Raw genomic sequence first — 17,139 nt, 5'->3', positions numbered from 1 at the left:
CCTCCCAGTACTTCATACCTGAAGTCAACCTGCCTCAAGGAGAAAGTCGGCTTGCGGTCCAAGTGCATCTAGAGCACAGTGTCTACTGTAACGCTGCAGGCTTCTGGAAGATTCGCAGGACCCTAGGAGCCCTAGCGCATTCTTTCGTTTAGGCAGTTCACCTCAGGAAGAACACGCTGCCTAGAAAAGTTGATTGTGGAAGGACTCAGTGAGAAGCTTGGTCTTTTTGGTTTGGTACAAGCCACTGAAGATTCTGCCCCATGTCAACCTGGAAATGTCGGCCGTTTGAGACAGGCCTTGTTTTCCCGCCTTGAAAGCTGCATTTATGCGGCCTTGAAGCTACGTGAAAAACACTGATGTGGCCCGGATGCTCATCCGTGTAGGCATGGCTCTGAGAAGAAAAAGAGTTTTCTCGAAAGAAAGAGGGTGCTTCCAGGTCCTGGGTGGGAGCTCTTCCTGCCTGCTCTAGAGCTAAGGGGAATCTCAACGTGGGCCCTAGCCTCGACGTAAGGTCTTGATTTGCCATCCAGAAGGGTAGGCGTGAAGCACGTTCCCTGAGGCCTTAGCCGCAGTTCTGCATTCGTTTAAGGGCAGTAAGCGTCTAGAGACTCGTGGCCCCATCGCGTCAGCGCCAGTTTCAGGACAAGAACTCTGAGGACCCGCCGGCTCCCCTGGGCTTGCTGGGCCACACTCAGACCCGTAGGCCCTTCAGGGTGCCCCAGGGTAGGCCAAGGAAAGGGTAACACACTGCAGTCTACCTTGGGGGAGCTAGATGTTGATGTTACAACTACCTGTTTTTTTTTTTTTTTTTTTTTTGCAAAACCCCTTAAATATCCTGTGCCCTGCCTTACCTTTTCAGAACGGTCCCTCAGAGCTATCTGAGAGGCTGTCTCCTGACTTAAGTCCTCAGTATGTCCTCCAAATAAAACATAATTCTCAACTTTTAGGTTGTGCATTTTTTTTTCAGTCAACATTTAATTGTATGGCTCATGTAGGTACTATGCCTAAATGTAATGGGATGAGCTGTAAATTATTAAAACTAGATAAATTCTGTCAGCTCTACCACTAGCTGAGATCAGGCTTTCTTCTCTGGATACTTCTGTCATAGACCTTGGCAGATATGGGGTCTGTGTTGGTCTTAAAATTATTCTTAGAATTGTGGGGACTCATTCATTCTTTCAACAAATTTTACTGCTTATATTCTATGTGTCAGTTACAGTGCTGGGTCTTGAAATACAGAAGTCAACACACAAAAATACAAGGATAAAACACATTTTCTACCATATTAACTTTTTTCATTCATTAATTCATCCTTAAGTCATTCAACACGCATCTTCTTATTGAATACTGATGAGGGGTCAAATGCCATGCTAAACACTGAGTATATAACTGCAAATGAGATGGATAGGCCCTGATTTTGATGTCACTACTATCTTTTGTCCTGCCATATAATGGGACAGCTTCATTATTCCCTTTACCCTAAGATTTTTTTTTTTTTTGCAGTACGCGGGCCTCTCACAGTTGTGGTCTCTACCCTTGCGGAGCACAGGCTCCGGACACGCAGGCTCAGCAGCCATGGCTCACGGGCCCAGCCGCTCCACAGCATGTGGGATCTTCCCAGACCGGGGCACGAACCCGTGTCACTGCATCGGCAGGTGGACTCTCAACCACTGCGCCACCAGGGAAGCCCTACCCTAAGTTTTTAGCACAAATTGCTAATGAAAATAAAACTGTTAGTGGAGGTTCAACATGCATAGGTAAATGAGAACACAGAACTCCCCTTTCGCATGCCCCATTCTCCTCCTTCTAACTCCTTGTGTGAACTCACTTTGTGCCAAGACCAAGAAGATGTGCCCCAGTAAGAACCAAGCTGATTTCCGCACACTGACCGGGGCTTTGCTCACTTAGAAGACTTGATGCTTAATTTTGATAAGGAACTAGAAGACCATGGAGACAACCTATAAAAATGATTTGTCTTGGGAGAAAATACTAAAAAGGGTTAATGTGTTGTTCCACATGTCTAACCTCCTGGGATTAAACCACAGGCACCAAGATCACCATGTGTACTTGGCAACAATGAGCTAAAAATGAAAAAAAAATAGCATCATACTGTTATTGTATTCGTCTTCCCCCAAGGCACTCTCCGATAAACACCACAACCTCTAAGGGAATTGAGACCAGCTTCCTTGTGAGGTAGGTTATATATGCAACTTTTTCCAAGCAGTTAAATCATATCCAGCTATCAGCACACCTTACTTAAGGTGATTGTAATGTATGAGATTAAATGTTCCTACCTGATTGGAAACCTTCTTGTCCTCAATTCATTGGCTATACTGGATTATTTTTCTTGGGTCAGACCTTCAGACTTCTACCAGAAATCGTTCCTTTGGGGAAACCAGGCCTTCCCAGAAACTCAGGAAACTGAAATGGAGACAGCAAGAGAGAAAGAAATTATTTGGACTTATAGACCTCAATTGTTTGGTTTTAAGTAAACGTCCAAGCAAACATCTTCTAAATGGTATAATAACTTTAGGGAAATTCACGGTTTATAAGTTTGTGTACTCATAAACTGTACATATTATGATAAGAGTACAGGTTGCATTTTGTGTCTTCAACTCAAGCAAAGACTTCAAAAAAGGCCCAGTTATCCTTTGTTCATTAAGACACAAAGAGAGGGCAAAAAGGGCAAGTTTCTAAGTCTTTTTCTTTAAAATTTACTTCCTTTCTTCAGTCTTCATCAAGATCTTCAGGAAATTAACTTTACTAAAGTTCATTATTCATAAAATAAACATAGGAACCTGCAGAAGACTATTTCACAGAGACCTGTAATGTACAATATCCATTGCATACATGCACCATGAGCTTGTCTTTTCAAGCACTGGCATACACAAAACTCTGTGTGTGTGTGTGTGTGTGTGCACATGTGTGCCTTTTTTGTGATGGAGCCATAGGGAGAAAATAAAGCTATTGGCTGCAATTCAGTGATGTAGAAAGATTTAAGGTTAAAGGAAAAGGCTACATCAAGTGAAGCAATAAAGTCATGAGGTTGTGCTTCCATAATAATAAAAATAGCAGTCTTCTGTAACCAAGGGAGCAGGCTCCTCAAATTATAGTCACACCTGTTAGACCATCTGCCCATAAATTTCACACTATCATTAATGGAAAACAAATGGCACTGTCTCTCCTTCCCTTTATCCATTGGCCATTCTCATATAAACGATTTTTCTCTTCAAGGTCATACTCTTTCCTATCTGTTTAGAAATATTAGGATTTAGGAGGAGTGATACATAATGTGCCATGCCTTGGTACTTGTACCAGTGATGGCTCTGTAAGGAGCACCGGATCGTTAGGAGGCTATAAATTGAATTCCCCTAGAAGCAGAACCTGAGGCAGTAATTTGAATGCAAACTGTTCATCTGGGAGGTGCTTCCAGAAAACTCAGAAGTGGAGTGGGAATTGAGAATGGAGGCATGGAAGGAAGACAACAGAGGTGCATTGCTGAATAAATTACTCCTGCAGGGAACTGCTGCCAGTAGTTCAGGGGAGTTCTGTGAAACTCTACAGAACATGTCTCAGAGTTATCCCAAGAATCGGTGAGAAACTTGAAGTACTTATCTTCCAGTCCCCTCTGTCCTTGGTTGAAAGCTACACCCAGATACATTAACTCCTGTACATTTCTGGCCTGCCTTAAGGTGGATAATTGCAGGTGGTAGCATGAGTCTATCAGCATATAGTGGAATGATGAGTGCTGGGGAGATATGAGTGGAACAGTGAAACCATCTAATACAGTTGGGGCAGAATATATTAATTATTGGCTTGCAAGTCCAAATGGATAACCTTAAATTCCTGGGATAATGGTTTTACTTTGAGGTATTTAAACATGATGTATGAGTAAAAATTCTTCTATTAAATCAAGTTGAAGATCCTAAGTCCCTAATCTTCTGGAAAACTGTGGGTATCTTTTAACAGATTTTTGAAAAGTAACATGATTAAGATTTCAAATTGACCATTCATTCATTCATTCACTCATTCAACAAACATTTATTGAACACCTAAAGTATGCCATGGGTTAAACTAGGCACCAGTGTTACTGTTACTAAAATCATTATCGTGCCACCTAGAAGTCAATGTATTGTGACACTCAAATAAGAAAATCCATAGTTACCATAAAAATTATTAAAGAATGCTATAGGAAGACACGGTAAGAGCTTAATGCATTCTGTGGAGAGTAGTATATGGGGGATATCAGTAGGGCTTCCTGTAGAAGGCAATTGAAATGGATATGTAACATGAAGGAAGGGTGAATTTTTGAGGAAAAGAGAAGATAAATTCATGTTTGCCAGAAAATGAATGGTTAAGGATCAGTCCAGAAAGGAGTTCCATTCATAATCAGTATAAGAAATGCTCACTGGGGCTTCCCTGGTGGTGCAGTGGTTGAGAGTCCGCCTGCTGATGCAGGGGACACGGGTTCGTGCCCCGGTCTGGGAAGATCCCACATGCCACAGAGTGGCTGGGCCCGTGAGCCACGGCCGCTGAGCCTGCGCGTCCGGAGCCTGTGCTCCGCAACGGGAGAGGCCCCAACAGTGAGAGGCCCGCGTACCGCAAAAAAAAAAAAAAAAGAAATGCTCACTGGAGTGTAAGAAAAGAAGACAATGGAGAGGGTGGTAGAAGCCAGACCATGAATGGTCCCTGCATGTACACTAAGTGCTACGGTCTAGTCTTTGTGTTCCCCTCCAAATGTATACGTTGCAATCTTAATTTCCGGAGGTGATAGTATTAGCAGGTGGGGCCTTTGGGAAATGATTACGGTATTAGTGCTCTTACACAGGAGACCCCACAGAGCTCCTGAAGCTCTTCTGCCGTGTGAGGTTGCAGTGAGAAGTCTGGAACTCAAGAGGGCCCTCATCTGACCGTACTGGCACCCTATTCTTGCACTTGCAGCCTCCAGAACTGTGAGAAAAAAATGCCTGTTGTTTATGAGCCACCCAACCTGCAGTATAATCTTACAGCAGCCCAAAAGGACAAAGAGAGTTTGGATGTGAGATTTTACTCCCAGAAAGATGGGAATCCACTGAAGGATTTTAACTGGTAACTTAGAAGAGAGACAAGTTTCATAACACAATCAGGTATTTTTATAAGAAACATTTGTTTCATTTTCAGAACGATCACTCTGGAAATACTGCGACTAGATTTTTGGAGAAGGGTGACGGCAGTCCCGGATATAGAAAGATGAGTTAGTAGTCCATTAATGTAAGTCAAACAGGAAAGTGGAGATAAAAGTGTGAATTTGTGGCTGAGCGTTCTTTTCTGTGAGCACTTGAAAAATGTTATGTCAATGCTTCTGACTCCAGAGTTTTAGACAAGAAATATGCTGTCGTTGGAATTGGTGTTTCTCAATAAGTGATGCATTGTTTCTGCCTGTCCACTTGCGAGATTTTTTTTGTCTCCACTTTTCAGAAGTTTAATTATGATGCGTCTTGGCAAGGATATCTTTGCGTTTTTCCTCTTTGGGTTTGTTCGGATTCTTGAATTTGTGTTTATGTCTTCTAAAAAACTGGGAACTTTTTAGTCATGATTTCTTTGACTACTTTGTCAGTCCTACTTGCTCTCTTTTTTCATTCTGGAACTTTGATGATATGAACGTTAGTGCTTTTGTTACTATTTACACGTTCTTGAGATCCTGTTCTTTCTCCCATCTCTACCCCTCAGTCTATTTTTCTCTGTACATATGGTACACTGTACTGATCTCTTCTAAGTTCATGATTCTATGCTTTGTAATCTCCACTCTACTCTTGAGCAAAGTTTTTTCATTGTTGTATTTTTCAGTTCTACTGTTCTCATTTGTTTTTATTGTTATAACTTCGTCTTTTGTTTACATTTTCTATTTTTCCCATTTCTGTCAAGGAACGCATAATTGCTAATTGAAGCATTTAAGTGACAGCTTATTTAAAATCCTTGTCTGATCATATCAATAGACGTTTTATCTCAGTGTTGGTGTATGTTTATTGTCTTTTCTCATTTATTCTGTGATTTCCTGGTTCTTGGTGTCATGAGTATTTTTCCATTGTATTCTAAACATTGGGAGTTATTATATGACTCTGTATCCCATTTAATTTTATTATTACTTTTTAGAAGGAAGTCATCCTATTTGAGGCGTAGTATGAGGACTGGGGGGTGACGTACAGATTTCCATTGGGCCCTACTGACAATACCCCAGCAAAAGTGGGCACTTACATTGTCTCACTGCAGAGAGATCAAGTAGAAGTTCAGCTAGCCTATGGCCCTTCTGACACCTTCCCCCCAAAAGTGGGAACATTAATATCATTGTGTTGCCTTTTAGTAGGAGTGGAAGTTCATCTCCCCAGTAGTTTTCTTGACACCAGGGGAGGGGAGAAGTGAACTGTTTGCTGTCCTTCCTCCCGCTTCATTCCTTCTTGTTGATGCCGGGTGTGGGTAGAGGGTCAGCTACCTGCTGGCCCCACTGACACCAGGGTAAGAGGAAGAGAAGTGCCAACTAGCCCTGCTTGTGCCATCTCATTCTGTCTTACTGCCTCAGGACGGTTATGGGGATTCAGCACCCCAGTGGGTCTCACTGACATCATGTGTTGGGGGTTAGTGGGGTGCCTACTCCCTCCAATCTGTAACACCCTATTCTTATTGATGTCAGGAGAGATGAATGCTAAGTCCCACCAGTGGACCCCACGACTGTGTGAGGGCAGCCCAGTGTTAACTAGCCTGTCAGGCACCACCTTTTAAAGTCTGTTTGCTCATGGAAAGGGTTGGAAGCTCATCTCACCACTGGACCACACTGAAACAACCCTGGTGGGGAATCAGAGCGCTGGCTCTTCTGGAAGGCAGGAGTGGGGTGGTGTGGAAGATCAAATCCTACCTTGGCCCAACTGAAACAACAGGACGTAGGGGATGGGTGCAGTATTCCACTGGCACTTGGCTCGAGTAGTGTGTATATTCCACTGGCACTTGGCTCGAGTGGTGTGTATATTATTGCCCAAATGGTCTTCTGTCTTTAGCAACCCCTTTCCTCATACTTTGGCTAGGGGGAACAGGGTTTTGTAGGGGTTTTTTTGAAGCTTTTTTGTCTGTTGTTCTGTTGGTGGTTATTGATTGGGGGTCCTGTAATACCCTCTCCAGGATGTATGGGAAGCAACAGGAAACACAGGGGACTCATCACCATGTCATTCCTCAAGTCCCAAAGTCCTTAGTTAAGTCTGCCTTCTCATTTCCACCTTTCAGCGTCTTCCTGTTTGTTTGTTGTTATGTTCAGGGTTTTAGTTTTAAGTGGGAGAACCTGGGAGAAATGGGCTACTTCATCTTCTTGGAAGCAGAGGTCTGGAGGCCTTTTGATGTTAAAAAGTACTGCTGACTGTAAATTAAAATTTGATGATATACACCTTGCCCTTTAAGAATTATTTTGCTAGATGATGTGGCTTCCCAAAGTTGCTACAATTTGATTTTCATACTTCTAAAAGCCAAGTGTTTTGCTGGAGTTGAAATTTAAAGATAAGCAAGAGATGAGGCTAAGATGATCTATGTGGTAACAGATTAAAGTTGGAAACATCAATATACATTCATGTTTAGCTTAATATTGCTTCATATTACCTTAATACACATGGTCATGTAGAGAGATACTTACAGATATGTGCATATACATGGGTAATGTACACACATATTATCTCTTTGCTCTGTCAGCTGAGAAGATCTAGAAGCAATGACATCCTAGCAGCAATTAGCACACCCCACACCCAGATCCTGCTGTCTAATACCGTTCTCCACTAAAAAGACCTAGTTATCCTTGAAGAAATAGCTGATTCTAGGACTGGGGCAGTAAATATACAAGATTTATATGCAAGACCATCTTATAGTGTCAGAAAGTAAGGAAGTTCCAAAAAAAATATAGGATGGGGATACCTCAGAGTGGCACAAGAGCCAACTGAAAAGAGTTCACAAGGGTCAGGACTAGAGCAATTTGAGGAACAAAGTAACTAAAGTAGAATTCGATTATAACCCAAAGTATAAAATAAAAATCCATGAGTTCTTCTGATATAAATAAATAATTGGATACATAAACGCAGGAGAATAGATAAATCTCCAGTGCAAAGGAATTCCAAATAGTTTATGTAGTACTCCATCTTAAGCATAACTCCCTATTCCTTAGTTGTGGGCTGAGCATATTGACTTCCTTCCAAACAAGTACAGTACGAAAAAGGGAAAACAGTAATCTTACGATGGAGAAACCTGAAAAACACTACCTCAGCCTGGTGATCAAGGTCCACCTCAGCATTCATAATGCATATTGATACTTTGTACACTTGATGTGATCTGACAAAATAACCCTTCTACTCTGTGGTCTTCCTCCCCAAAACACATAATCCCAATATTATCATGAAAAATGCATCAAACAAATTCTAGTAGTAGGCATCCTACAAAACCTAGCGACTCAAAATTGTCAAGGTCATCCAAGGAAAATCTGAGAAGCTATCAAACCCAAGAGGAGCCTAAGGAAACACGGCAACTAAATGTAATGTGATGTTTTGGATGAAATCCTGGAATAGAAAAAGGACATTAGGTAAAAACTAAGGAACTGGGACTTCCCTGGTGGCGCAGTGGTTGAGAGTCCGCCTGCCGATGCAGGGGACGCGGGTTCGTGCCCCAGTCCGGGAAGATCCCACATGCCGCAGAGCGGCTAGGCCCGTGAGCCATGGCCGCTGAGCCTGCGCATCCAGAGCCTGTGCTCTGCAACGGGAGAGGCCACAACAGTGAGAGGCCTGCGTACCGCAAAAAAAAAAAAAAAAAAAAAAAAAAAAAAAAAAAACTAAGGAACTGGACTAATGGATGGGCTATAGTAAATGATAATGTATCAATATTTGTTAATTGATTGTAACAATGTAACATACTAATGTAAGTGGATCATCATAGAGGGAAATGGGTATAGTGTATATGGAAACACTTTATACTATCTTCTCAATTTTTCTGTACAATTAAAACACTTCTAAAAAATAAAGTCTATAAAAACGGCTGTGTTTTCTTGTTTTATGATTATGTGCCTGTATTTCCTAATAAATACGTAAATTTGATTAACCTTCCTTGATACTGATATTACAGAAAATACTAAGTAACTCTGAAAGAATTTGTAACTCCAATGCAACAAGCAATAATTCTTGGTATAAACTTTTTGGAAGAACCCACTGAATAAATCAAAGCAAATTGTCTTTAAAGGCTGAATTTCTTTTCAGTGTTTAATCTTTTATATGATTAATGCATACCACAAGCATGATTTTGTTTCAAAGAGCAGAAAATGTTGATTGTAGGCAATGTCTAAAGTACAGTGAAATATTAATGCCTGATGCTATAACAACTTTAATGTATTTTATGTTTTCAAAATGATGAATTGTTTTTTCAGTTGATAAAGTATTCACTTTTATACATTTCCTACCCACCTTTTCCCAAAACACCCACAAGTAAATGATACTATCATCTGATATTAGGTTCATCAATTTAAATTGGAGTTTTTGGTAGCTGTGGTTGCCAATGGTACTGGAATGTGTGATACTTTTACAGATCCTATCCATGGCAAAATCTGATCTTCACAAGGTAAATCACAGTAGGTGCCTAAAGCCAAATGACATATAGCTTTGTAGCTAGATTACCAAGCATTTTACTTAGAGGCACAATAGGATGTAGAAAAGGCCATTTCTCTTTCTGTCTTTTTCTGCTCAAAGATCACTCACCATCTTCCTTTTTATCAGCCATTTCAGAAGTTTTCCACAAATTTAGACTATATAATGTCACTTAATGTGAATGTAGCTCAACATTCTGTTTTAGTACAGCTAATCTCACATTATTTTATTGGTGCTAAATATGTTAATCATCAGCAAATTTTTGTACTTAACTTTTTTTTTTTGATGTGGACCACTTTTTAAAGTCTTTATTGAATTTGTTACAATACTGCTTCTGTTTTATGTTTTGGATTTTTGGCTGTGAGGCATGTGGGACCATAGCTCCCCGACTAGAGATTGAACCCACACTCACTGCATTGGAAGGCGAAGTCTTAACCACTGGACCGCCAGGGAAGTCCCTGTACTTAACTTTTAAAAATAATTAAAATAAGCTATTCAACACATTTCCCCTTAAAAAAAAAAAAGTAATTCTCCTTAGGCTGGCCCTGGGCACATACGTGACTTTGCCATTTTTTCCATGGACTATTTTCTTATCTGTTCAACTGTGTCACATCTGTTCTACCTTCTCAAAAAGAAACATTTAAAAATTCATCTACGCACGCATGCATTCACACATTTATTAAATAAATCGATTGAACACCTACATACAGCACAGAAAAAAAGGCAGAAAACTAATCTGGGTTGCACAGAAAGTAATGAACTCAGTTACAATTTTTGGTGAACACAGGTGTTACTCAATCTACTGGAAATTACATTTCATTATGGGGACTCACAGACTCAAGGAAAATCAAGACCTAAATAATAATAAAGTAATAAAAGCACTAGCCATTTACTGAGTGCCTGCTTGTACCTGACTCTGAAACTCTAAAATCATTACGGATGTTTTGAGCATTGTCGGATATAATTGTAATCTCCATTTTACAGATGAAAATAACAAGGTTAAGAGATATTAGGTTACTTGCCTAAAGTGAGGTGGCCCAGAAACTACAGAACTAGAAATTGAACCTTAGACTTCATAATGCCAAAGTCTGTGCTTTTAATCACAATGTGTGTGTGTGTGTGTATGAGAGAGAGAGAGAGAGAGAGAGAGAGAGAGAGAATGTGTTTAATAGAGAACTTCTGAGAAATGGCAAGAAAACTGCCAGGTATCCATAAAACAATAATTTAGGAGATTCCTACTATACAAGTAATTGTTAATCATATGGCTGAACTAAGGATCTCTCACTTTTGAACCAAGAAATCAAAAGCTTCCAGAAGTTGAGTCTAAATTTTACACTTACATAAGATACTTCATACAGAATGCTAAAGTATAATAACTAAAGAGCTCTGAAAATACTGGAAGCATTCATATTAGTATGATTTCATAATGTGGATAATAGAGGATTTAAGAAATTGGCAGAGGCAACTGCAGACTCATTTGTTATCATTTCTGTAAATAAAATGAGAAAAACGAAAAAAGAATGGCTGGCAATTTTAGGTAGTTTGCTTAATCTCCATACTAGGAAAGACTAAGCAAAAAAAAAAAAAAATTCTCAAAATCTTATTTTTTGAAAGTACCTACAAGTGTATATGGTCTTTTTATACCAAAAAACTTGGAATTATGAACTGTCAAATAAGTCTAATCTTCTCTGATGATAAAATTGCTGACTTTATTTGAAACTATGAAATGAAAAATGAGGTAATAATCAGAAATTCTTAAGAAAAGGAGTAGAAAAAATATAATTATAAGAGTTATGTTAAAAAATATTTTGAAACAAACATAAAATCCCCATTACTGGTACAGAGCTTTTAAAACTTTACTTTGGTTTTAAGTTTTAATAAATATGTTTACATAATTACTGTCATAAGGAAGACACAAATTTAGGTCAGCTTTCTTCATTCTTTCTTTATTAAGCATTATTCTATTTTGCTCCATCATCTTGTAATTATAATATAGTAACTGTGTAATTTTCTACTAAGTGGATATAATTTCCTAAACTGTTTTCCTACTGTTAACAATTAAAGGTGTTTCCAATTTTTTGTTATTACAAATGACATAACAATGAGCATCTTTATATAATAATTTTCTGGATTATAAATTATTTATTGGCATAAGCTTCCAGAATTAGAATTAATGTGTAAAAAGCTATTAACATTTTTATCTTGCTAGACATTGCCAAATTACTTGCCAAAAGATGGAACCAAATTATATTGCAAGAAACTTTGCCAACAGAAGACATTATATATAATTTTCGATTTTGCTAAATTAATAAGTTGGAAACCTATGTTCCATTTCTTTGAATTCTTTGATAACAGAGTGCCGCTGGAGGCTGGGAGGGCAGCCATGTCCGGGAAGGCTCCCCAGAGTTGGAGCGGGGAAGTGGAAAAAGCTAAAAAAAATACTAATTGTATTTTCCCTCGATTGTTATCTCTCACTCTTTTCTGCCTCTGTGTAACTTATATCCAGGTAGCTGGAGAAAAATCATGTGGCAGGGCAAATTGGTATTCCAATAAATTAATAATCACCAACTTCAAATGGATTTTCAAGACTGGAAATACTGCTCTGACTTACAGTACGTTCTTTCTAATTCTCCTTAAGGACTATTTTTTGAGAAGCTTTACCTGCCCTCCTCAAATGTCCCTCCATCCTCTCTACTTCCTTCATTCTGAGCTGGTGAGGTGCTTCACAGCTCATTAAGAACTCAGAAGTCAGTAAATAGTCCACTGCCAAATCCATTAATTCATTAGCATTTGCGTTGATCTTTGTATTCCCTTTTACTACACGAGTGAAAGTTAAAAGGCCATGTGCACTACAGAGAGCATTTCATTTTCTCTCATCTTCTCAAGTACTTCACAGCACTGCATTTTCTACAACCCATCTACTCCTTAGGAATGATTCTTGCCAAAATTCAACCTCATTCTAGACTAGTAACTCCAACTTAAAATGTTAAAAACTATACGTGTAACATGAAAGCCTCCCTCCTCCCCTAATCCCTGCATATCTTCTTTAGCCAATTCCTGTCTGAACTTTTCAAAATTGTTATCTTCATATACTGTTTCCATGTCCTCACGTCCCATTTACTCTAGAATTTACATCCATCTGACTTCTCTCACCGTAAGCTCTTTGCCCACTGTCCTGAAATTTTACTTATGAAGGTCACCAGCGATCTCCATGTCAGTATAGCCAATGAATAGTTTTTGTCCTATTTCTAGGCTTTTTCCTTCTTTACAAAAGAAAAAGAAAAACAAAAACCGTTTTTTTTCTTCTATGCTTTTACACTCTCATCATCTTCTGTCTTGGTATATTTTACTGGCTTTCTGTATTTAATCAGATTTCTAATATTCTATTAGTTTCCTTTATCTTCAGTGGAATAAACCACTATATGAAGGATTATTCTCAACAGTTAGTTCTCATAATAACAGTACTAGTAGCAGCAGTCAATACTCTATAAAGCTTATCATGTGCCAGACACTATTCTAAGACACTGTTTAAATACATATATATATACACACACATATATATATATATATATATATGAGGTTTTCCTCCTCATAGGCCTATGAAATAAGCCTATTATTATACCCATGTTACAAATGAGAAAACTGAGGCAATGAAAGGCCAAGGTCACATGATCAGTACTTGGTGGAGCCCCACCTAAGTTAATGCTGGGTTAATGCTGGACAAGTTAAATAATGTCTCACAGATTGGCCTTAAATGTGAGCAACATTTAATTAATGACTTGTGAAGTATCAGGAAAAAATGGAACATTTTAAATTGAATGGGAACTACTAAGTCATGTATCAGTAACTAAGAATAATTCTTATTGAATGAAATTATTTTTCATTATTCTTTTGAAAGAAGAATATTCTTGTGTTAGTGTTTTACAGTTTTCTTCCATTCACATATTTATTCATTTATTAGACACACATTTCCTACACACCTTCTATGTGCCAGTGTCTGCTGCAAGCCTTGGAAGATTCAGTGGTGAGCAAAAAATTACAAAGTCCTTGCTCTTAAGCAAATGTCCAGTGGTGGAGGAAGACAGAGTCAACATGTAAATAAATTTTGTACAGCGACAGAAATACGACTGGACAATGGGACGGAGAGGCAGTGAGGAGGCAGGTCTCTTTGGTCAAGATAGTAGTGGTGGCGTTTGAACCGAGGCCTTAGTGATCAGAGGGAAATTGGTCTGGGTAGAAGGATTAGCCAATCTAAAGCTGGGAGAGCAAGAAGTAGAGCTTGTTGCATCTGAGGGACTGAAAAAGATAACTGTGCCTCGAACCCCATGAAGGTCAGGGAAAGATGTAGTAAGTGACCAGACCACATGGTCCCTGTGAGCCTGGCTAAGTAGTTGAAATTTTAATCTCTTTACAATAGACAGCCTTTAGAGGTTAGAAGCAGTGCAATAATAGCATCTGATTTGTGCTTTTTAAAAGACTACTTTGACTGTTGAGTGTCCTACAAAAGCAAACTACTTGTGTCTCTATGAAGTGCAGATAGTAAATTTTAAAAAGCCCAATGAGCTCATAAGTAGTTGGTTTACTAACTGTAATCATTTCTCTTAACTAGACTTCATTAATATAAGCTTGGTGACCTTGGGGTCCTGGGGCATATTAGATTAGGGAAACCCAACTATTTTCAAATAGTGATTTGGAAAATTCTCGAAATTGTTGGGGTTCAGGAAGATTATTTTATTGCTGGGCCTGGATGGGAAGTTTAGAATAAGAAAAGAAAGTATGATGGCTGGCTTCCATCTATTCTCCCTTTCTGTGGGAGAAATGATGGTGGGGTGACTACTTTGCTGTTGACCCAATGCTTAAATTTCAGAGCTCGTTCAATCCAGTAAATATTTGCTGAACAACTATTATATGTTAGGCACCTTGCTGAACCTGGGAATACAGAGAATAATTAATAATAAAAGCAGGTATTCCTAATAAGAGACAGGCACTGTGCTAATGCTTAACATGCACCATCTCAAGTTAGATTAATTTACACACTGACCATATAGGGTAGATGCATTTATTATACCATTTTCCGGGTGAGAAATCTAATCCGTTTAAGGGGCTTAAGTTACTTCTCCAAGGTTACACAGCTAGTTAGGGGCATAGGCAGTCTTTGGACTCAGGTCTGGTATCAGCACCAATTCTCTTAGCCATTATGCTCTATAAGGACCTTACTCGAGAAGTTCAGGATTATCCATATATGGGTACAACCAACCCTAAGACCATCTGGCAAAACTGGCTGCTTGAGAAGTCCTGGATTTATGTAAGATGCTCTTGCAATGGAGAAGATCGTGAAGGAGGGTCCCCAAAACACACTCTCTATACTAAGGGGTAACAAGAGAGAATTAGCCTACAGCAGTATGATATTGAGGACCAAGAAACAGTGTTTCTCTCTTTTGTGAATAGTTATTAAATTATTTCTACTTCAAAATATCAGAAAGAAATCACAGTACTATGGACAGTTTGTGGAGCCACCCTATCTTAGCGTGAATCCTGGCAGGTGTAGAGTTCATAGTATGACTCTGGCACCTAAGTGTAGTTAAGTAAGCTTTCATTTTTCTTTAGCCTTAAAGCAAAGTAGCTTTCTGATAGGTATAATTTAGGAAAGTCTTCAAAGAAAATATTTGAAGTCCACTATCTCAGAGAAAAGCAATTTTGCAAAAGATCTATCAGCAAAAGCAAGGCCAAACACACTAATTATTTAGTGAGACTTGTATTGTTATATCATTGCTCATGTTGTTTCTTTATGCATTTACCTGGAAGAAGGTTTTTAATGTTCAACAATTCTCAAAGAGATAAAGACCCACACTGATGTGTCAGAAGGAGCTTTGCCCCGGAATTAGATCAGTTTAGGTTTGGCTACTTACTAGAATTAGGTAACATTCTTAATCTTTCTGAGCCTGTTTCCTATCTGCAAATAGGGATAACACTATCTATTACAGAGGGATGGGGTTAAATTAAATGACACATGTAAATGAAATATATCCTTCCAGACTAACATACCTAGTAAATGTTAAGTGATCTGCAAATATTCTGCTTTCTTGAAATGGATGAAACCTGTTATCATGTTCTTAACCAATGGTCTAAATATCAAGACAATATTTAGTTAAAAGTTATATTTGTTCTTTCACTGTCCATCTGCATTTTAACATATTCTAACATATTCTCCTTGATCAATTGTGTCAATATTAGTAACATTTGTCATTTAAGCTATTACTGTTCATATGTTTAAAATATTTCAACATGATATAAGTCATTACTCAAAGGGATGCCTAGCTGGCTTTGTCAAAGATTTATTTGAAGTAAAAATAAAAGACACAATTTTCATTTTTACCTAGTTTTATTGAACAGTGTATTCATTAACTGTATGAACTTTCTGGCCAACCCAATACAGTAGCCAAGACATGGAAACATCCTCAGTGTTTTTTTGTGGATGAATGGATGAAGACAATGGGGTGCATACAACCTACTATTATTCAGCCATGATAAAGAAGGAAATCTGGCTATTTGTCACCACATGGGTGGATTTAGGAGGCATTATGCTAAATGAAATGTCAGACAGAGAAAGATAAATACTTTAGGATCTCATATGTGAAATCTAAAATACTGAACTCATGATAGAAAGGATGGAATGATGGTTGCCAGAGCTGGGGGTTGGAGGTGAGGAAAATGAGTGAAGATGATCAAAAGATAAAAACTTCTAGTTATAAGATAAGTGAGTAATGGTGATGTCATGTACAGCTTGGTCACTACAGTTAACAATACCGTATTTTACGTTTGAATGTTTCTAAGAGAGTAGATCTTGAAAGTTCTCATCACAAAAATAAAATTTGTAATTATGTGAATTAAGGTTAACTAAACTTATTGTGGTTGTCATTTCACACTATATATATATATATATATATATATATATATATATATCAATCATCACATTGTACACCTTGGACAGATAGAATATTATATATCAATTCAATCTCAATAAAACTGGAAAAATCTCATTTATATTTTAGCATAAATATATCAAATTGGGTTTCTTGACAAGATTAATAATAACTATAGATAAAAGGAAGTAAGATATTGTTGTTGCTGTTGTTTGCTTTTCCAGAGTGCAAAACACTAAAAAGGGGGGAGGTGAGTATGGGCTTGCAAATGCTGCTTCATAGGCCCTGATGCTGTGATACAGACATTTAGTCCAGATCTGAAAGAGAACTTGAGTCATTTCAACCAATCTGCAAAACAGTCGTGTTCAAACGTGAAGAGATGAAGAGATATCAGTAAATTCTTTTTCACACTGCAAGAAATCTGCCTTCAGCTTTCAGCAAAACCTCAGTTTTGGGGTTATGAGGGTAACAGTTCTTAAGCAAGCAGTACAATGCTTCCACCAGTGCTTTCTCCCTACGATGAATAAGTTTTCAGTCTCCCCACCAGTGCTCATCCCTTCTCCCCTTAATGTCTTGGCCAA

The 17,139-nt window shown here is 38.5% G+C and overlaps 1 protein-coding gene across 1 annotated transcript in view; it reads right to left on the bottom strand.

The window, feature by feature from the left end:
- Window positions 1-495: 495 nt before the first annotated feature.
- LOC308610324 (uncharacterized protein) overlaps window positions 496-17,139 on the bottom strand; it is a gene marked incomplete at both ends in the record, with an annotated part of 42,817 nt that continues 26,173 nt past the window's right edge. The window contains 2 exons of the mRNA XM_081259501.1: window positions 496-706; window positions 4,825-4,950. Of these exons, the coding sequence (XP_081115627.1) occupies window positions 496-706; window positions 4,825-4,950 (337 nt within the window). The remainder of the gene's footprint in view (window positions 707-4,824; window positions 4,951-17,139) is intronic.

Source organism: Mesoplodon bidens (assembly GCF_964165515.1).
Source record: "Mesoplodon bidens genome assembly, contig: HAP1_SCAFFOLD_197, whole genome shotgun sequence".
Classification (NCBI taxonomy): Eukaryota; Metazoa; Chordata; class Mammalia; order Artiodactyla; family Ziphiidae; genus Mesoplodon; species Mesoplodon bidens.
The sequence above is the reverse complement of the archived record's forward strand: the minus strand, read 5'-3'. Positions and strand labels throughout refer to the sequence as shown.